At 40.1% G+C, this 22,959-nt stretch overlaps 1 protein-coding gene across 3 annotated transcripts in view; it reads right to left on the bottom strand.

Moving 5' to 3' along the window:
* Positions 1-22,959, bottom strand: part of LOC129122828 (kalirin) — a 400,978-nt gene that overhangs the window by 134,570 nt on the left and 243,449 nt on the right. For all 3 annotated transcript variants that reach the window (XM_077181667.1, XM_077181668.1, XM_077181666.1), the window contains exon 11: positions 16,165-16,287. In XM_077181667.1, coding sequence (XP_077037782.1) covers positions 16,165-16,287 — 123 coding nt within the window. The remainder of the gene's footprint in view (positions 1-16,164; positions 16,288-22,959) is intronic.

Below are 22,959 nucleotides of genomic sequence, written 5' to 3'. Positions count from 1 at the left end.
TGGCATTTTTTTTAATATTGTCTTAACCCATGAGAGAACTGTGCATGTGCAAACCCTTGAAATTCTCGGTGAACTGCTAACTGGCATTCCACACTTCTGCAACATTTCATATACAAAATCAACTTCCACCTTATATCTCTTAATAATATTTGTAGACCAATCTTTGCATAATGACCTATTTCAATCATGAAACCTGCAAACACAAGGAAATATCTATCTATCTATCTATCTATCTAGCCATCTATCTATCTCTTTGTGAACTTCTTCACATTTTTAAGGTATCAATCAGTTTAGCACAGCATTTTGGTTTTGGCCCGTGTGTGTTTATAGAAAATTATTCCATGTAGTTTTTATCTACTGCTAGGAACTGCACATGTAAGTAGTTTATTGCTGCATGTTTTTAGGCTGATTATATTGAAAATAGCTGTGTCTAGTGATAGTCTAGGGAAAAGTTCATGTCCTTAATCTGGACAATTTTTTTCCAGAACAATCTGCCCCTGCACACTCTTTTACAGCTGTTTATTTTATTTGAGGGATTTTCATGGTAACTGTCTCTGAGTTCTCCAAAGTGTGGTGAGCCATTCCCACCAGCCAGAGAAAGATGTTTGTTGTAAACATCAGGAAAAACATGGAGGGGGGAACAGGGCAGGTGATCAGGCACATGATCACATTAAACACAAACTACATACCCCAGACCTCACTTCCCAAGTAGATGTTGAGATAAGGGGGATTAGGCAGCACTAGTGTGTATTGACCAAGTTCTGGGGCTGTGCAAGGCAGTTCCAGGCAAAGGTTCCTTGTATTGACTCAGAGAGCTTTGTCAGCTGGGTTTTGCCATGAAAAGGCATGGAAGAGAAGGCACCTCTGGAGGCCAGGAAGTACCAACTAGAGAGAGAAAGAGGACTAGCTTAGACCTGATATTCCTGACTAAAGACTAGTGATGTGAATCCCTCATTATGCCTGCAGGCTGAAGTTTAGGAGACTTATTAGGCTTTCTCTGATGTGATATCTCCCTTATGTTCTTTAGAGTTGTGACTCTCCAGTACCAAAGATGAAATGTCTGTATCAGCACTCCTGCTGGGAACTTGAGACAAAGTTCAAAGCCTGATCCATCTCTTACTGAAAACAGTAAAAAGGATTTTACTGACTTCAGGGAGAACTGGGTCAGCCTTCTAACCATCTCCCCAAGATCACAGGAGAGAAAAAATGGCAAAGGGCTAAAAATAGAACTCTGGAGGACTGGTACCTGTTCTGTGCATAGACAGCGAGTAGAATTCCTGCCCAACAAAACTACAGCACGATTCACTTTGGCAAAACTATAATTACACAGCTGATTCTGCAGTTCTTGTCAAGCCTTATAAACTATTGTTACCCTTAATTATAAAGCTCAGTTACTGCTATCAGATTCTTTGCTCAAGCTACTTCATTAAAATTAGCTCCAGTATTTGTTGAGGTTAAGTGATCTCACAGTCAGGCCTTTTTGAAGAATTATATCTTTAGTAACTTGATATTCTAAAGCCAAAATAAGTGACCACAATGAAACATTTCTTTGATAGATAAATCTGGGGTTTAACAAAGCATCCATCTTTGTCAAAATTTCTCCTCCCTTAAGAAGGGCAAAGGCTAAGTGCATATGATGATCTAATATAAGTTGGGATTTTATTCCATTTGAATTGCACATAATCAAATCAAGACTGATATTCTTACTTGTACTCTGTGGTTGTAATTCAAAACAGACTTACCAGGAATTACAGTTACAGAAGTTACAGGCAGAATATCTCTCTGAGGTAATGCAGCCACTCACTCTGTCAGTTCAAGATTGGTCTCCACTATAAACTAGAATGGACCTTTTAAAAAATATCCAGGCTAATGAAATTTCCATCAGCACCTTCTTCTTCAGACTGTTCTTCCTTGAAAATGGCAATTCATCCTTAGTTTTCCTTGTCATAATTTCACCCCAGTTCTCCTTGCACTGATATCATGCTGATACTAGTGACTACTTTACACCTCCATAAATGCCATTATTTCAGTGAATTGTATAAAATATTATGTATAATATATTGTGTATATATATGTTTTAAATACAAACATATGGCATTTTTCAGTATTTATTAGATATTAAATATTCCCAGGAATAACAAGGTGGATATAGCCCAGAATCCTCACTGACCATTGTGAAGGACCAGATATTTTTCTGTGTATTGTTACTTTTATTTATGATTTTCCCTCAGGGTTCACATACAAACAAAGATGAATTTATTATTTGAATTTGCTAATTAACTCCAGTGTGATCACAACCATTATTCAATGAAATGCCAGTGAAATATATAGTGAAACAATGGTTTAAATTACAATTAAAATCACACATCTCATCCAATAATAATAAGTACATAAAGACACATACATGCACGTCTGTGTGCATACAGTACAAGTACACAAAGAAGAAAAGTTTGCTTGGCAAAGATCTCCACTTCTCAACCATCTTCAGTGTCATCCTGAGACCAAGAGAGGAGGACAGCTGGGAAAGAGAATTACATGTAGGCTCATTTTGTGCTTATAAAGCTATTTCAGTTTTTATTTTTTGCCACCTTACTGGTCTTCTGGTGAAAGCATATCCAAAAAGAATATTAAAATGAGGTGATGAAATACTGCTGTTCCAATATTTTATGGTCTTTACAAGGATCTATAGGAATTAGGGAAGATACCTGAAATTGATGATTATTGGCTAGGTTTTATTCTAGTATTCTATCTTTGGTAATATACATGAAATAGCTTGGTCCTTTAACTTGGGAACACCCTAGTACAGGAACAGGAAGATTAAAGTGAGCAGAAGAAAGGAAAGAAGGACAATGAAGACAACAAAACAGTAGTTGTGGTGCCAAACATGAAACCAAACTCAAACTGCTTGGTGTTATCCAACACACTGAGTGTACCACTAAAACAGAATTATCACTGCCCAATTTCATAATTGAGTAACTTGCAGAGTTACAACTGAGAGCTGCTCAAGTGACTGAATGGTAACTGAGCCTTTCAAATTCAGCAAAAATGCGGAAAGCATTTTCTTTTGTGGAAATGACAAGGGAGCACAAGAAGGCAGACTGACAGGAGTGAAATGCAGCTCCTTTTGAAAACTTCTTAAATGATTCATATCATCAGAAAACCCAGGTGGTTCACAGCAAAGCTCCACAACTTCTTTATGATAGGGGAAAAAGGGAAGGCAGGTGGAGAAATAAACATGGAGCAGCTCCAAGGTGAGCAGCAATCCAGGAGGGAGGGCATGGTATTGTTTGCTGTCCCAAAAGCTCAGATCACATCTTTCCTGAGCCCTACAGACATGAGTGCAATCATGACAGCTTTATCAAGTCTGGTTGGTCTCTGGAATTGAAATAACTCCAGGCATTCTGGGTTTAATATCACGCTCCTGGTTTGGAGATTTCAAAGACACTGCAACAATAGTAATAAAAGGCTTTGGACTGTCAGCAGCACTGGGAAAAGCCAGCACCAAATACAACTGGCATCATGGCTGCCTTGAAACCAAAAGCAGAAATAAACTTGTGAGAATGTGAATTCTGTGCCTATATTTTTATAAAACCCACTTTAAATAAGACAGCAAAGCATTTCCTCTCCATTTCTTCCACAACCACTACCCTGGCTCAGCCATGCTCTTATTTCCATTAATATGAAGATAGGTTATAACACCTTTCCTGAAATCCATTTGGAGTGGCATGGAACCTTTCACAGAATGAGATAATGTTTAACAGAAGAAAATTTGGCAAAACTTTAACCCACATTCTCCTGATCTTTCAGCTTAAGAATTCATACACAGCTGAATACTGAGCACAATGCAGTGCTGCATATGCATCACATAACAATCATTCTTTTTCTCTGGTAATATATGACAAAAACAACACAGGCTGCTGCAAAAAGGTAAGTGTACTACTAATGCATCACAGGACCTCCAGATTTGCAGCCATTTTTCTATTTTTTTTTTCCATAAGTGAAAGGCCACCTCTGACAAGCAAACTGATTGCTGGCAGGAAAAATACAGAGGAAGATACGCCACATCATTTTAGCACGGTCAGTGCACTGCTGCTACCTGAGGAAGGATGCAGAGATTTAATTAAATTTTTGCTGCTGCTCCTTTGAAATATAGATTTCCTCCCTGACATGCTGCATTGCATCAGCTCCTGTGCACCAGCCCAGATGCTCTCAGTGAGAGCATCACATCCTGTGGTGCCATCTCCGAGCACTGTCTATACTCCCTTGAGATTCAGAGGGAACCCCTTGGTTCTCCTGGGTCCCTCCAATTTGTCCTGTTAAATTTAACTTCTAGCAAAGAATCACTTAAAAATTCATCACTTAAAAAAAAAAATCAATTTCTTTCCAGAATAAACCTCACAATTCAATACATTGCCTGCCAGAAACAAACATGCAATTAGAATAAAACACCAACACTTCTGTTCACAATTTGGGTATTTCCATTTGGCAAAAGGGGGTTTCTCAACATACTCTGCCAACAAGAAACACATCACCTGCCCACCACTCAGATAACATCCATCCTCATCTCCCTGCTCTCTGGACCTCAGATAATTGCATGGAGAATGCCCCTCTGCTATCTATAATAATAAAACAGTCTCCCTCAGCTTCAGTTAAAATTGAAGTAACTTTTTACTTCACCTCCTTGTTCTAGCTGAGCATCTTTAGGAGCAGGTCAGCAAGACAGTTCCTTTGGATTCAGAATCTCTTCACTGTCAACATTAATTCGTCTCTCTGTCATGGTTTACACATTGGAATTTGTTTCAAATGAGTAGAAACTATTCTCTGAATCCTATTAGATTTATAAACCAATTTTTCACCACTGTTACTTCCCTGACATGTGAACTGTCTGTATGGCTTACCCATCAAATTAGTTCTTCAGAGGTGCCACCAAAGCAGGATGGACTAAAGGCTTTGTCTTCCCTAAAACTTCAAAATATTAAAATCTCTTGTAACACCTAGGAAGTATTGCCTACTTAAATTGAGGAAAAATGGAGGGAGGTTTCACTACCCTAGAAGTAACAGACCTTTTTATTTATTTTATACCAGACTTATTCCTATACTTCAGAAAAGTTCCAGACAGGAACTAACATTTTTCATGTTGGCCAGAAAGCACTCATATGGGGTGCACTATAAAAATGTGTTCTACTGTGTGAATGAAATTCAATTCAGCTTATCCACAAGCAAAACAAAGATTTAGAAAGATATCATGGTTTTATTTCTGGCTCTTATTAGGGGGCCACACATGATCTGAGATAAATATATCTTAATAATGACTTACAGTGAGAGATCTGGTACAGAGGCATTCCCACCAGAAATTTTCATGCTATAAAACATACTGGCTTCTGGCAAGTAGTAGATCTCCATGAATATTGCAGGCATATGAGATACTGCCCCTATAGTCAACATCTGCCATATTTTTTACTGTTAAAAAAATCCTGCCAGCTTTCTAATGTATTCTTTATTTAGTGTTGCTGAGTCCTTCCTTCTCCCTATCCAATCTCCTTCAAAAATCCCAAATCATCCCCCAAAGGATAAGACTGGCCATGACATGAGACAAAAACAAAGATCACAGAAATTCTCTTTGAATTGTCTTTTGATCTCTCTCTGCCTGCTGTACCTTTGCCAAACCCCACCCTGGAGGCATGTCCAGCAGGTCCAAACAGCAACTCCCATTCCTCCCAGCATTCTCATCCCAAAATAATCTCCTTTTTTCACATCCTGATGTCAGCACACAAATCCGATTCTGCTCTGTACTCTGAAATATCTCTTTTTTTTCCTATCCCACATTCACACGTGCCTATAAAAAACCTAAATTTGAATGGTTGAATGACCTAGTGACCCAATTCCCCACCCCAGGGGAGCACACTCAGGAGAGATGACTGGCATTTCAGCGTGGCTGCACAGCCCTGGCCGTGCTGTGGGGCTGCTTCTCTCCTCTTTGGTTTCCTGTGCATGACAGAGCAGTGAAGCCTGAGCAGTGCCCATCATTCAGTGTGCACTGAGGGGCTGTGCTGAGGCACAGATAAAACTGTGAATCCTTTGGGAAGGAGCCTGCAACTGGGAGGAGCAGCTCTCCCCCTTGAATCAGAAAAGGTTTTTTTTTTCCAAAGGACAAATGGTCTGAATGCATTCCTGACTAGGTTGTATTTATCTGAGCCACTTTTAATTGGTGGGAACAAACACCTACCTTTGATTTTAAAGAGGTTTCAATTAGGTCTATTTTAAGCCTAAAACAAACCCAAGAAGGTCTATTTTGAACCCTAAACAAACCCCAAAAGACACCTTTGATTTTAAGAGGTTTCAATTAGGTCTATTTTAAGCCTAAAACAAACCCAAGAAGACAACAGAAAATAAGATTCAGACGGTACCAGACCGTTCCCCACTGTGGAGCACTGCAGGTTTCCAGTCCTTCCTGCACTCAACTTTGATATGTGGGCATTGACAAATCCAAGCTCTGGTTGTCAACATAAATCTTGGCCACGGGCAAAATAACCAGGAGCCAGAAGCCAAACCCCAATGTTCTCAGCCATCTCTCCTCCCCAGGCAGGAACACCCTTCATTCCACCCCACAGTGCACTCACTGCAGCTGACACATCCCATTCCCTGATCCTAAGGAGTCACAGCCACCCTTTTACACTGTGCACTTCTGAACTGAGCCTTGACATGACTCCAGAGGAGGCAACAGCAGGCTCAGCTCTCTGCTTGCTGCTGAGCTGGGGATCTCACCAATGTCACAAAGACTCACCTATGCTGCACAGAAAAAAAATAGCACTGACAAAAATCTCATTAATTGCACAAAACACCCTGATAAAAATGAGAGTTGTATGGTAATAGGAGCCAGTGCTATTGTTCTGGAGCACACAGTGGTTTCCATTCTATCAGCTGCATACTAAAACAGGCAGTCATGCTCAACTAACACGTGTGCACGTGCTCATTGACAGTTCAGAGACACCTCTTGTCTCAGTTCCTGACTTCTTGCAAATTCTGCAATTTCTTTCTCTCCAAACAAGATTCATTTCAAATGTAAAAGCAGGAGAAGGCTGATTCTGCCTGCTTTTCTCATGTCAACCATAGAATTTCTCTCCCCAGCTCAGGAAAGCAGGAGAGAGCTCTGTATTTCTGCATGTGGTGGTGCTCTGAACCAGACACTAAACAAAGGTGCCTGAATGCCTCAAACCAGAAGCCATTTCCACAGTGACACAAAGCAGTGCTTCCTTGGGATTTGGTTATGCAAAACCAGACCTCACAGACCACAGCTATGGAGGGCAACATTAATGGCTGGGTTACAAGCACTGAATCAACAAGTGAATTATTTATATGCGCATTAGGATTTTTTTGTCCCTATTCACACATGTAATTCCAAAAGTACTCTGTAAATCCACTGAGGTTGCTCTATCTTTATACAGGGGAAATTGAGACCTGAACACTATCACAGGAAAGTAAATTTTAAAAGTAGGTTTATATACAATAAAAAGATGGTTGAATACTTTCAATCTATATATAATCAGTATATAACCTCTGTAATAGTCTCATAATGCAAGTGTAGTTCTTAGACAATTCAAACACCTGATGAGGAACATCCTTCATCTGGACAATTAGGGATCCATGATGGGGAAATAAGAGAGGCACAATCACACTGCCAAGCAGCTTCTCTGCAGTGTAGAGACATCAGAGTGGATTCTCCACTCTTCAGAACAAGTTAATTATAAGCAATGTATCTGAAATTGGAAGTGTGATTGTGTTCTAAATCTGGTGCAGCAGAGTGATCAATGGAACTCAGTCTATTTCCAGAAAATTTGCACAATGATAACAAATACTTAAAATCTGTCCTTGAAAATTGTTTTGCTCTGCTACTGCATACAAATCTGTGATATTGGATTAGTCTACATTAAATTTCCTCTTTACCAGTGCCTGCAAAGCAGCATATTTGTGATGGGCAGCAATGTCATAACCACTTGTGCCATTCTCCTAAAGCCATCACTGGCTGGCCCAGAGGCAGCAGCACAGCCTGGGGCAGCTCCTTCTACTGCACTAGAACAGAATCACAAAGTAAAAATGCTGATACAATTCACAGCGTCACTCCTGTCCCCTGGAGCCTTCCCATTATCAATAGCTACAAGAAATTGAAGAGTACCAGTCCACCACCATTACAAATGAGACTTGGACATTGCTACAATCAATCTTCTGGAATCGATAAGGTACAGTTTGATAACCCACTGACCTGCCAATAAGAAGAGCACAGAGAAAAATGACCAGAAAGTTTTAAAAGCCTTTAGATGATGATGGTTTTCATCAATACAGACAGGTCAGTCAGAACAGCAGTGTTTTTTTAAAGTGGGTATATTTCACCAAAATTGTCAGAGGTAAATACCTTTTGTTTCAGCTCTAGGTTTATTCAGTTGATACATCAGTACCATATTGAATATATTTATAGTACTTCTTTTATATAAGTATAGCATATCAGTGCTATAATTTTCCAGTGTTCCCTTTAAGAACTTTTGAGCCCTAAAAAAACAAATTCCAGGATTTATCTTCTTTAGGAAACATTGGCCATCTTCTGATTCAAAAAGAAATTAGTTCAAAATCTCAGAATTCACCACACCATAGAAATTCTGTTTTCCAGAACCTCCAGAATTAAAAATATATATTTCTTAAATAGCTTCATTGTCTCCCATTTTTGCCATGGGAACAGCATAATGCATTTACAGGGAATTAAGGGATGATATTTTAAAGACACAAAAATAAGCCTACCCAAATAAACTGGTGATAGGAAGCTAGCTCCTGGCAATTGTAAAAAATTGCACTTTCTTGCCAAGACTTAAGATTTTATAGGGAGCATTTAGATTGTGAATCATGCTGCAGGAGATTTAATGAAAAGATCCAGCTGTCAAGTGATTTTGGTAGAGAAGAAATAGGAAAGAAAATCATCTTGAGCTGGAGAAGAAATACACTGAAATGCAAACTCAAAGACATGGCATAATAGATACAGCCCATCACACAACTGCCAGGAAAACCTCTGTGCCATTATAAAGCCTGTCTAAAAAGAGATTCCCCACTACCAATAGATCATGGAGTACCACTGGCCACCAGTTCAATTCCATTGCTTCCACAAGATTTTCCAGGCTGCTGCTACCAGAGTCTCCATGGGACTGAGATCCACAATGTGCTCTGAAGAGTCCTCCCTTCACACCTCCTCAGGGAAAACATGTCTCATATGCCCTGTTCTGACTTAGGTGTGGCAGTCAAGCCCCCACAGCCTCACATCTGAGCCAGGCAATCTGCCCTGGAAGGCTCCTGGCCCAGGCTGTGCAGACCCAGTCCAGTATCTCTGCTCTTGCACTGCAGATCAGTCCCGGGTCACCCAGAGGCTTCATGCTCAGAGTGGTACCACGGCTCCCATGATAAACTATCCAGCCCCTGGGTAAGCTCTTAGACACATTTGGATCCAGCAGGCCCTAGGTAACCTCCACAGACAGCCCATGTAGTGGCAGTTCCACTGATCTCTGCTGTCTGTGCCTGCCAGATAGAGTCTGATGCCAGCCAGGAGAAGAAACCAGGAGTTCTGGAGCTCTTGCACCATGATACAAAGGTCTGTGTAATCTGCTGCCAGTGGGCATTTTTTCCTCTTTGTCTAGAAGTGAATACATTTACATAAATTAAGTGAACAGGAAAATGCAGATTCTAGCTTCAGAACTTGCTAATGGCCATGTAAAGGATGATGAAAATAAGAGTAGGCCTGATTTTTTGTTGCCTGTCTCATGCTTCTGTTATTTAAAAAAAGATTTGGTATTACTGAAAGTACAGTTATTATTGCCAATGTTGAGCATATTTCTCACCAGGTTTAATTGTCTGCTTCTCTCTGTTTTGGCTTAATATTTCATCCTTCATAGGATTTTAGTCACTCAACCCAAAGTGAAAAACCCAGTATGCCCAGCAGGCTACTCCTTTCAACAACCAGATAGGTCATAAAATTGTAAGAAGTGAAACAAAATAAAAATTAAAAAACCCACCCTAGGACAATGCTTCCTAAGTGCTCATTATCAACATGGACTCTTAATTTATTTCTAGCTGTTTTACATCAGTACTGAACTTCATGCCAAACTGTAGAACAACGACATCCAACAGAGCTGGAATTTGTATGAGAAAGCACTAGATTTTTATCCTGAAGGCCAAACAAGTAGCTGTTTGCAATTCAGCTTTGGACTGACTATTCCATTACCACACATAGTTTTAAAGCAGTTAAGTAAAACTATGTGAGACTGAGAGGTCACAGAATACTATTTTTACCTGCAAAATTTCTTACCAGATCCTCTGGATATTTCACATGACAAACAATGTAACTGTATTTTTCTCAACATATTTGCACCTAAAATTCTGCTTATCTGCAAGGGCTTTTCAAAAACTCTGAACTGTCAGTATTTTAGGAACAGCACAGTGGAGGAAGAGAATACTCTAAAAAGAAATATTGGAGAACAAATTGCTTGTTAGATGAAGAACATCATCAGAGCTTTGATTTCTTATAGCTGATTCAGGCCTTTGGCTTTCAAGGTCTCTGTCAAAAGCCTTCACTTGTAGAAAATACATTTACCTCCCTGAGATGAATAAAAGGAAGAATGGAATCTTAAAGGAACTGTGCATGTACACAAAGGTTAACTTTGATGGTATAAAGCCAGTGTTCAGGTGTTTAATCCTCATCTTCCAAAGCTGTCTTAGAGGAAGGCAAGCACAGACACCCAAGAACATTTGAATGGCTTCCCAAATGCCAGAGTGCAAAGTCCAGCATTTTTCTCACATTTTGTCTGGCTCTTCTTCTTTGCAATAATTCAAGAAGAGTCCGCTGCACTGCATTTATGCCTTGGCAAAATGGATCCCATAAATTTTCAAAGTGAGGAATAGAGGATCCAGCCCTGTACCTACATCAAATCTGTTCTAGACACAAGGCCTGAACCAAGAGCTGCTGTTCTGGACAAACCCCATGAACTCTGATGGCCACGCTCAGTCTCCAGTCAACCTGCTTACTGTGTTTGATAAGAAGGGACAACACCACACATTTTGAGCCCAGGCTGTTCAGAACATGTGCTTTGTTGTGATATTTCACCTTGTAAACATCAGTGCCTTTGGATTACCATGAAGAACACAGCAACTATTGCATGCAAACACAACACACACAGAGGTACTAAATGCAAACCCAGTTGTAGCTGTGAGCTTAATGTGGTCCAAGAGCCTTGAGAACAGCTCTGAGAGCAGCTTATCCCATAAACACAGATGACAAGCATCACCTTGACTTAAACCATGGACCGCCCAGCTTCGCATTAAAAAAAATAAAATATTAGGGGGGTTGTTTTTCTGGGTGACCTTGAACAACGTGGGTTTTGGCAGGGGTGGGAGAACACCATGGGACGGGGAGTGAGCCAGCTTCCACTTCTGTTTCATTTCACTGCGAGACAGTGTTTGGTTAGTTTGGATGAGAAACAGCGGCTCTGTTTGCCATTAGGGCTCCAGGCTCTCCAGCGCATTGCGAGTGCCATCTGCAGGTGGAAATCCGCACTGGCTCCCGAGGATAAACCTGAGCCACAGGAAATCCTAACTGCACGTCTGAGGGAAAAGCTCCCAAAGGCAGAGAGACTACGGAAATGCTCCTTTCAGACTATTCACGAAACCACTCAGCCCTGTGGCAGCAGAATGCCAGGGATTATCAGAGCAGCTTCCCATGACATTTCCTAATTCTGGGCAGCACAAAGGTAGCAAGGCTCCCTGTGAGCAGAAGAGGGTGCTCAGAAGGCCACCTTAACCTCGGACTGCTGGCACTGCCCGAACACAGGGAAAGGATACTGGGAACAGGAGAAGTGCTTCCAACACGTGCAGTTCAGCTAGATAGTGCTGAAATGTTGGGAGACTTTTCCAGCTGGAAGGCATGCTGTTCTCAGGACAAAAACACTGAATAAGGAAAAGTTACAGAGACTAAAAAGAAATTATCTTTTGATTTGCATCCGTAACTGGCTGGACGACAGTTATCTGATTTGCAAAAAATCATTCCAGCCAAGCAAGGAGGCCATCACTGGAACACTGTAGCTACATCCAGAGCAATATTCCTTTGGTGATGTCTTGATAATGCCTGGCTACACATCGTCAGTGCAGGGCGGGCACTGTGCTGTGCCCAGGTTGGCACTTTCGCAGAGGCAGCCTGCACACGGTACCAGCACTGACTGAGAAACAGTTGCAGGTACACACAAGATAACAACCTCCCTCCCAGGGGCTCAGGCTTTGTAATCCAAATTCAAACATTTGCCATCTGTGCGTTCCATGTAGTATAAATACAGTCAGAAAAATTGCCAGAGCTTTGTCTAAACAGCAGTTATGAGAGAAAGAGACCCCAAATTACATTTCCTATTGCCCGCAACACAGTGCTGTAAAATCACTGACATTTTCTGAGCACAGCTGTATGCAGGAATGTGATCTATTTGGGCCATGCCTGATTGAATCATTACATCCAGATTTATCAACCTGCAGTTTCTAATCAGACATAGAGGGAGCACGTTCCACCTCTCAATCTAGTGCCATGGCAGGTCAGTCGATCACAGCATTTTTCAGCACTGCAATGCCAGACACAAGACTCTGGTTTACACACAGTAAGGCAAAACTAGGAATGTTTTTCCCCCTGTTAAAAATGTCAAGAGGATTCCTGAAAATTGCTTCTAGTCTGACCTTTGCAAATGCCCTCCTGAAACAGCAAGAGATAAGAACAAATATGTCAGGGCCAAAGAAAGTGGATTTTTGAGAATAAATTTATACTGTATGGCAGGCTAAGCACTTTTATCAGAGAACTGCCAATAAGAAATACTATTGCTTATATTGTCAAGCTCACCAAGTGTGTCAGGAGAACACTTCATATATATATATATATATATATATATATATATATATATATATATATATATATATATATATTTTTTTTTTTTAAGAAAAACAATCATAACAATCATAACAATAATTTTTATTACTATTAAAGCTAGCAATTAACATCCTGATGAGGGAAATAGGCAAACTCAACAGCTTTTTTAGGGTGGTGGCATATCTGCTTTATTACACGGTTATACTGGGAAAAAATCTTGCCAAATATTCACCCTAGCTATGGAAAAGATGTTTGCTAGCTGGAGAAAAATAACAAATATTTAAACTTAGAATTAATTTCCAACCAACTGTAAAGTGTTAAGCATCAGGAAGGGAGTTAGGAAGAATAAAAATTGATCATAATCCAAGTAGAGAGGAGATTTATTCCCAGGTGTAAAATCAACCCCACTGAAAGCTTCTGCAAGAGAATTCCAGGTGTGATAAATTTATGGACTCTGCTCTTACCCTCACTATTACTCTGTCCAAAGCAGAGTGTTGTATTCTCAAGTCCTTGAGCTCAGATAAAGCCTGAGATTCCTTTCACTTCCCCTCACTGTGTGTCCCCAAGTCCATTTGCCAGCACCACATTCCTGTGTCACACTGCAGACAGGCCTCATAAATTAGCAATGATATTCTCATGTGAATGCACCAGAGCAAAGTGTTCCTGTCAAAGCTGTTGGGAAGGGACCAGGTTCAACTTGTGTCAATTATTTGTAATTAGGATGCATCATAAACTTCATGTTCACAACAGTCCAGGCAGAGCAATGGGCTGCTCAGTGATTCTACCCATCAGCTGTAAATGAGTCTGATTCAGAGGAACCCAAGAGGATCTATAACCTCAGAAATGACACTTTTTTCTTTCCTCTGCATCCCCCTTTGAAACACCCACCTTCGCTTGAATGTATGAGGTCACCCAGTGAACAAGATTCATTTGCTCTGAATTTGGCCTTGGGAAGTGAAAGGAAATGTGTCTGAAATTATGCTCAGAGAGATGTGCTGAAGTGGTAGAGAAGAAGGCCTAACAGGGAGGTTAAAAAACTCTTCAGCAAAGTAATTGTATTCTGACTTACCCTAGCACCTACAGGTGCCAGCTGCACACTGTAAGGTTCCTCAGTGCTGATGAGGGGATTGATCTCCCAATTCCATCAGCCCATGGAGCAAGCCCTAATGAGCTGCTGCTGTTTCCATGTGCAGACAGTTACATGGCTTGCTCTCACCTCTATTGTCAGGACTCTGTTATTTTTCTGTCTCTTCTCACCTGTTCTTAACTTGTTTCCTACATCTCTAGTTAAGAAGTACTCGGAGAGGAGGTAGAAAAGCATACTAACCATGGTCCAGAAAATGTGAGATGAAATGGGAATCATGAAGATAATGTATCAGAGGAGGGGGATTTAGAAAATGGTAATGACACAAAAGACATGAAATAACCTCGTTTCAGCTCCTATATATTATATGATCCTAATTTTCATTTGCTAGCCCAGTATAGCATCCAATAACAGCAGACTTGAGCACTCACTCTGGGAAGAACCCTAATACTGATTTTAGGATGAAAACTAACACTAATTTGTGTTTTTGGATGAGGTCTTGCAGAACCATGCTTTGCAACCTCCAGCCTAAAATCCATTTTAATAAATTTGAAGAAATTTAAGTTTTTAGAAATTCAAGCTTATTACCAGAAATCCTAATTCCACAGGTGGTTTCATGAAATTTTAGAAACCCACCAGTGCAGAACTGCTGCTTTCAGGCTGTGAGATTTGTGAAAGGTATGTAAGGATTTCCCATCACAGCTGAATGGTAACACTGAAATTCATTAGCAAGCCAAGCAATGGGATACTCCATAAGAGCTGAACATCTAATGAAAAGAAGGATGTTGGTAATTTAAATTTACAACAACATAGATATGAAAAGGTTTTCAAGGGATTGGTGAATAAGAATAATTATAGTAGAATTAAATATGTTGAACATGGTTAAGAGGCACATAGGAGAAAACATGACAACATTCTACAGATATTTCAGGATTGTTAAATCATCCCAGTTCCTGGGATTTATCCCCGTAAGGGAGATTAATAAGACTACAGGGATATAAACAAGGGAATAATAATAATAAAGAAAGAAATTGAGAGAAATATCAATGCAATATGAGGGAGAAGAGGAAAAAAAAAAATCTCGTCAGTAGCTGCCATCAGGCAGTGAAATATTTTCCCTGAGGAAACAGTGAAAGAGGTATGTCCCTGTTACTGGAAATATCTTAAACTAAACTAGGCCAGCACATGGAAAATGTTTTGCAGAAAACCAAAACTAAAGTCTAGTAAATTTTTATTTTATGCCACATTGAAACATTTGAGCAATAACCTGCCCTGTATCAGGGGGACAAAACATTCTGCTTTACATGGATCAATCAGGAATTTATCCAAAATACCCAAAGGAGAAGTACCTTTACAGATTATCAGTTACAGATAGTAGATGTTTCAAATCTACCCCAAAATGCTGTAACATGATCTGACAGTCAGAGCTAAGACCAGGTAATTTCTGACCATGGACACTTAGAGGGGAAAAAATCTCTACTGGATCCATGGAAGAACTTACAAAAGGTCCTCTTTCTTTTAAATTATATAAATAAGGACAGGATGCATGTTTAATCATCTACTATTATTTCACTGTGAGGAATAGTTGTAAGATTTTAGCTTCATACCAAATTTCTCAAAAAATCTGGCTTACAGTGTTCTATGAGTTAAATTACAATAACAATTTCTACCTGTAATGATTGCCTCAGTCCAAACCAAAAAATCCCTGCCACATAATGCACTGAAGGATGGGAAGGGTACTTGTCCTCAATACAAACTCTGGTGTTTCCCCTGCTTCCTGACAGCAGCTCCTCACCTTATGCTCAAGGCCCTCAGCCTCCACCTAGGAGTTAGGATTGATTTTTCCACCACTCTCATTCATAACCATTCTCTTCTATGTCCCAAGAGAAAGTGCTACTTTCCTGTAAGCTGTTTGTGATTTCTCATGGCCTTTGAGACCTTTCATTGATGCAGTGTGATGATTTTCTGACTGTAAGTCCTGCAGTGTGCATGCTGACTTCCAGACCTTGGAGACAGGACCCTGAGCAGCTCCAAACCATTGAAGAGAGCAGCAGAAGTGTGTTTCACCAAAACAGTGATAACTTTTTCTGAATATGCAAAAGGAGCAACAAAAGTCAAGGCAACAGAAGTGTCTGGTTCAGACTCTTACCTGTGCTACCTCTTCAAAATCATCATGTCTTTTCTGCAGTGCTCGTGCTCTGTGTAGAGACTTCCCCACTCCCGTGTGTTTGCTCAGAAAGGCTTCCCCGTGATTTTCAATCCAGTCCAGGACCTGCCAGAAAAGAAGAACATCCAGTTACCTCTCCTGCCTCAGCAGCACAGAGAAACCCTGTGAGGGTGAGGATGGAACAGCTGCAGAGGAATGCCTTGTGCTTGCTATGGGTGAACACAAGCAGCTCTGTCAAAATCCGTTCTAACTGGAGAGAAGATAAATGCTCGTGGACGCTACTGCTAAATTAGGTTTATTGAATTTTTGTTATTCAATTTATTTTGAAGTCTAGCTTAGTTATTGGAGCCTGGCAGATATTAAATATTTACTTTCACATAGATGACTTTTTGGGAAAGGGAATCAGAAATCTGGAATCTTTTACAAGAAGTACCCTCCTCTGATGAGCTTGTGTAAACTGCAAGACAGCAACAGCTGATTTCACATCTCAGTGTGAAACTCATTCCTGAGTTGTCCCAGGAAACTGGCAAAAGACCAGATGTTGTTATGAGGCTCTGATAACCTGATAGGCCAAATTAACAAAAGAATCCTCAGCATTTACTAAGATGCTAATAAAGATAATGTATTTTTTTTTATATATAATGCACTTGGATCTAATAAGCTCACAATAAGCAAGCATAGAGAAATATCACATTTTTGTTTCCATCATAAAGACAAGAAAGCTGGCACTTTAAAAAGCTGAGATATGGAATAACAGAGTGAATAAAGTAACAGCATAAATATAAACCTGTGTGGACACAAAGCACTCAATCTGCCCTGCAAACAATGAGAAATATTAAGCAGTCAGTCTGTGGCAAATGCAGGAAGAACTCTGAAAGGTCCCAGTCAAAGCTGAAATCACCAGAACTGTAAACATGTATGTGTCAGCATATTTGGAGAAACTCACCCTGAAGAAAGGAAAAGTCTTTAGAACTAGAATAACTGTGTAATAATTCAAGATAAACATTTAACATTTTAATTGAGAGCATGGACTGTGTAATTTACTCTACTGCCAAAAATTAACATCCTGAGATACAAGTAGACATTAAAGTTACAGTGACTTAGTTGAAATTATTTAATTATCCCTTAAAAACTTAAGAAGCTTGAAGATGCCATTAAAACTGCAGTTAGGAGTGTTTTCTAAATTAAATCTTCAGATTTCCTAATTGTGCTTTATTGACAAGCTGTATTTTATTCTAGCTAGGAAAGGACTGTAACTGCTGAGTCCTTTGGAATGAAAAGAACTGTTCTGTTAAAGGCTGTTTCTGTTCACTGGGGTAGCTATAATATGTTAATATCTCCTTTTTTAAAATTATTTTTATTTCACTAGTTTAAGATCAACATTGATGGAAACATTATTTTCTATACTGATGTGCATATCCTGTCTCCTTATCTCCTCAAGGGCACAATTACACACCCAACAAAATAAGCAGCAAACCCAGGTCATGGAGAAAATGAAATAAAACTCAGTACAGCTACAGCAGGCTGACTGTGCCAGCTATTACAGTCATTATATGGCTGGATAACCACAAGATTCAAAATGCTACCTGGAGGAAGAATAGCCCTAACTGTCCCTGTAGAATGATCTGTGTAACTGTTAAAATAATGATAGAGGCAATTCAGACGGGTTTCATCTGAGCACAGCATTGGGAAGGAGGTATCTGAAGAGAGCCACTTCCAGAGCCCTTTCCACACTCTTTTTTGCTGAGGATCAAACTCTACCTACAGCACAATTAAACTGGCAAAGCAAATCCTGCCCAGGTGGGGCCAGGAAAAACACACTTGAGAGTCCACTGGCAGGGAATGCTGATAGTTCGTATGGGATACCCCAGGAAAACATGGGAAGAAAGAGATGGAAGAATGGTTTGAGAGGGAAGAGGTTGGAGAAGCAGTCAGGCAATAATTTAGCAAAGTTCTGGGATGATAATTGCTCTTCCTCTAGTCTAATTTGTATGATGGGAATATGGCAAGATGATTACATAAGTGAAGTTAAGGTCAAGCCTTTTAAAAACTTTTAAAAAGTTAATTTAATTTTTCAGTTATAAAATCAACAGGGCTCTATTTTAAAAGGGAAATCAGACATTTTGAGGCAGCACTTTGAAAATGAAATCTCTTTCTGTAGGTATCTTTCCTAATCAGAAAATGTGAAAATTAAGAAACATCTCATAACTTTATCCAATTTAAATCAAAATCTCCTTGGGAACCAATTCTTTCCCAGCAAATCCTCTTGATCTGCACCCATTTTACATGAACACAAAATGTCAAAGGAATAGTAAATCCATTACTTTAAGGAACTGTATCTGCCCTTGAAGTTAGTTGAAAAACTTCTGGATTTTCACTGTATTTCTTTTAGCAGAAATGAATGAAGATGAAATAAGGATGACTTTGGTAATAATCAAAGTATCATTAAAGTGGAAAAGAATTTGAAGATCCTTGACTCCAACCCAGCACTGCCAAGCCCACCACTAAACCAGGTCCCTTAGATTCTGCATGTCTTTTGAATACCTCCAGGGATGGTGACTCCACACTTCCCCAGGCAGCCTGAACACTGAGGGATGCCCAAACTTCCTGTCCTGTGCAACAGGAAGAGATGAGAAGGGTGAGCACGGACACAGCGTGTGGTACCAGCGGTGACAGAGCACCCCGACTTCTGCAATTGGCCCAGGCCATGCCCAACAGCTCCACTACTGAAGTGCCTTGGCCAAGGGAATCGTTAATCTTTGTCACCCTCAGACCCACTGTTGTTGCCATAGTGACTCTTAAAACGAGGTTATTCTGAAAACTGAAAATAAATTATACCATTTTACACTTCAAGCAGTTGAGAGTCAGATCTTGATCTCAAAACAGTACAAACCTGGTATAACTCAAAGGGGTTAGTTTAACTCTTTGTTAATAAATTCCAGAGCAATTCCACCTAATTTATTCAGCTTTAAATGAGGCCCCATTTCACATAGGTGCATAAGCATTGCCTAACTTTAAACACATGGACAAAGCCTCTAAGATTGTCTGGTGAAAGAAAGCCAGGCAGTATCAAGCTGCCACTATGAGTGCTTTCTTGCTTGCTCTTGAGGCACTATGGGCTAACTTAATTCTGGTGAGATACTAGGAATTCATAAGGTACTTCAAAATTCACAAGAATGAAACCTTATCTTTACTTTCCTGTAGCTGCTGTTATGAATACTCAGTAGATCGAAGGCCCTGCCTGTCTGAAACTCCTATTCCAGAAGCTCTGCCTTTGCCAAGCCTGCCTTTTGTAACCAAGAAATGCATTTCAAAGGTTCATGTTTCAGATCATACTTTACATCCAAAGCTTATTACAAATGTTTTGTTCCACTGCGCAGCAACAAAATCCAATCTTTTCTGTCAAAGCCCTTCAAAATTGCACAAGCCTAGTTAGTAGTACTGAATGTACCAGATTTTGCAAATACAAGACAGAATCTCTTGATACTTCATTTTCTTCTAGCAGAACTAGAAGCTACACAGCATATATGCATTTATGAGCAACACAGCTCAAAAAAGATGTGCTCTCAGGTCACCCACAAACCACTCCTTTATTGGAAGGAAAAAGTGCCTGTAAGAGATACTTGGCACATTTGCCAGGGAGACCACTGACTGTGAGGAGAGGCAGCAGCCAGTGTGGGATTGCCAGCTTCTATCCACTGGAATTCCATCTGGTGGATAATGCTGTTCTGTGCATGATGGCATGGCCAGCCCAACCCCTGGCCTGCTACCAGGCCCTCCAAGAGAACTTGGTGTCAGCAACAGCAGCAGGGAAGGCAGAACAAACACTGAGAATCAGAAGAAAAACAAAATGAAAAATCCCCCCAAACTCACAACAACTCAAGGAGACTTAAGAAATACTAATCCTCTGTAATGAATGAAACACAGACACAGTCTGATTTAAATCAGTTTCTTTTTGTGTTCCAAATCATTGCTGAAAATAGATTCCTTTTCCCTATTATCCCTAGCCCTGTCACAGCAGGGTAATGTCAAGTAAAGGTCTAGCTGAGAAAATACACTGAAATACAAAGGAACTTATCCTCTGGCTTTTCCTGCTATTATTAATAGTTTATAATAGAACCCAAAACAAAACTCAGAACTCAGCCATTCTCATCTGTGGTTTCTGTTTCCTAATAAAAACTTCCTTTTTCACTTCTTCATTATAAATTTATGTTGGTGGCACAATAAAATATTGTTGCAAAACCTTTTAAAGATGGGGATCACACCTCATGTTTAAACCAGACACATCAACTGTGGCTTCCACAAAATGATTTTTATTTCCAGAGGCATCTATATCTGACTCTAAAACTCAGATCTTGTTCCCACCAAAAGCCACAGTGAAATTTCAACTGCCTTCAGCAAACATGGATCAAAGACCCCACATGTGTCAAGTTAAGAGGCAGGAACTAATTGTGCATCCAGCAGGATCTGAGCCTCTGGACACACATGTCAACCATGTTCTATTTTCCATATAGCAATGTGTGAACATGTGTAGTTCATAGGCTGCAGTGCACAGGTTGAAGCAGACCCCATGGCCAGGTACAGCCCTGCTGGTGCAGCTCTGGGAGGGAACAGGGCCTTTCTCTGCTCACTGCCTTTGGTCAAATATGTCAGATCATGGAAGAGTTTCAAGAAAAAAGTAGAAAGCAACAAGGATTTCATATCAAAAGTAGACTGGAATTGGAGTGATTTGGTTCAATGCCCAGCATGGCAGTTGAGCAAATGACTCAATATCCCTGCCTCCATTCACTTTTCTAAAATGACATTAATTACATTTGCAGTTGAAAGAAGCAAGACTGACAGAGAAAGTGGAAAGCTGCCTTCCACTTTAAGTTTTTGCAGCCTCTATGTGGTTCCAGATTTGGTTGGGGATTCTAGGAACCTTTTCCACTAAACGAACATACTGAAATATTATAAATAATAAGCAATGTGGTGGCAGCTGTACAAAAGGGAACAGGCAATCCATTGAAAGGCAAGGCTTTAAAATCAGGTGCAAGCTGCTCCAAAACCACTCAGGTACAAATGCCTAATTGCTGAATGTATACCTATAAATCCTGAAATACCATAGCTTGATCTGCCCATGCAGCAATGACTAATTCATCTTCAGAAAATAATATAGCCAGCCTACCAAGTTCTTCTGTATTTAATTCAGCACAGACTCTAAGTAAAAAGAGTCACTAATTTCAAACTTTCTTAAGACATGGTGTTGTTCCCTATCACCAGACAAGCAATCTGAGGTTTCAGAGGGGTTTTTTGGGTTTTTTGTTTGTTTTAAGGTGGAATTGAGTGAACAGAGCTACACTCATTACCGTAGTCTGAAGACTGCACAAGAAGGATGAACTTTGATACTTCTTCAACCCTTTCTCAAGAAAGAGCTCTCTTAAAACACTACAACAGACAACGTTCCCTAAAGTCAGTTAAAAATTTTTGACCACCATTTTGCCTTTCCTTTTCAGTACAACTTCTCTGTGTTGTATGTGTGGACTCAACTGTGCCTGGGTCTCTTTGAAAAGCCAGAGAACTAATACAGCTGCTATTAAGTAGGAGTTTTTAATCATTCCCTGCTTTTGCTCTCTAATTGTAGCTATTCCAAATACCACGACGTAATTAAAGAGGTCTTTTGAAAAGAAAAAACATACAGTCCCATTTACCCTTGGAGGGAAAAACAACCTTACAGACCTATCAGTATTTTGCTGTATATTGCAACTAAATTAATGAGGGGAATTAAATGCAGAGCCAATTAAAACATTTTTTTTTTTAAATTTCCTTTATTCCCTTGTCTAAATTCAACTAAAAAAGAAGTCCCTATTAAGTCAGATTGAAGGTGTTTTTATGAGCTTCCTGGACATTATGTGAAAGCTTCACCTCTGCACAATTTTTCATTTGAACAGCAAAAATCTAACATTTGTAGTTTAAAGCCCCACTAGTTTGTCAAAACAGAACATCCATGTTCTGTTCTTTGCAGTGGGAGCAGCCTCACAAAGCACAGCTGACACTGCTGGACACATCTGAGAAAACCATACAGCTACTGAGACATGTGAGTCCAGAGGAGTGTCAGCAAGTCCTAGATATGCAAAAATACATGCATATAGTCTTATTCACACTTCTCACTGCTTCTAGCACCCACAGATATCCTACAAGCCCATCTGGAAACAGAACTGTAGGAGTTTATCCAGAGAAGACAGTCTCTGCAGCAGGATCCTTGCTCATCAACAGCTTCTGCAGTGGAAAACACTACAGAATAACAACTCCCCCAGCAACCCCCTTCTTAGAAGTTTCTGTTGCAAAAATATGCAAACTGGTTATGAAAGGGCTGCAGACTTAACAGGATGACTAAGTGAAGACATCCTAAATATCTCCCATAGCAATGGACTGCACATCAGCGAGACCGTTCACAGCTTCTTTAGCAGAGGCTCAGAAGTTCATGGGGCTTGCTGCAGCATTTCTCTCATTCCCCACCCATCTCCAAGAACTTTCACATTACTGTAGACCTACAGACCCGGGCAATAGTCACAACTACTCATCTGAGAATTACAATCTGATTGTCTCAGATAGGCCACCCTCCATGCGCAGCATGGCTGCTCCCCTCATGCAATGATGAGGGATACACAGAGCTGCTCCAGCTGAACTCCTTACCTTTCCATAGGCTTATATGGCAAAAATAACCTTGTGTCTGCTTTCTGCAGATGGCTCCTATGTACTTGTACAGTTCTTCACATCTATAAAAGTATCATGATG

The sequence above is a fragment of the Agelaius phoeniceus genome, chromosome 7, assembly GCF_051311805.1.
Source record: "Agelaius phoeniceus isolate bAgePho1 chromosome 7, bAgePho1.hap1, whole genome shotgun sequence".
Classification (NCBI taxonomy): Eukaryota; Metazoa; Chordata; class Aves; order Passeriformes; family Icteridae; genus Agelaius; species Agelaius phoeniceus.
The sequence above is the reverse complement of the archived record's forward strand: the minus strand, read 5'-3'. Positions and strand labels throughout refer to the sequence as shown.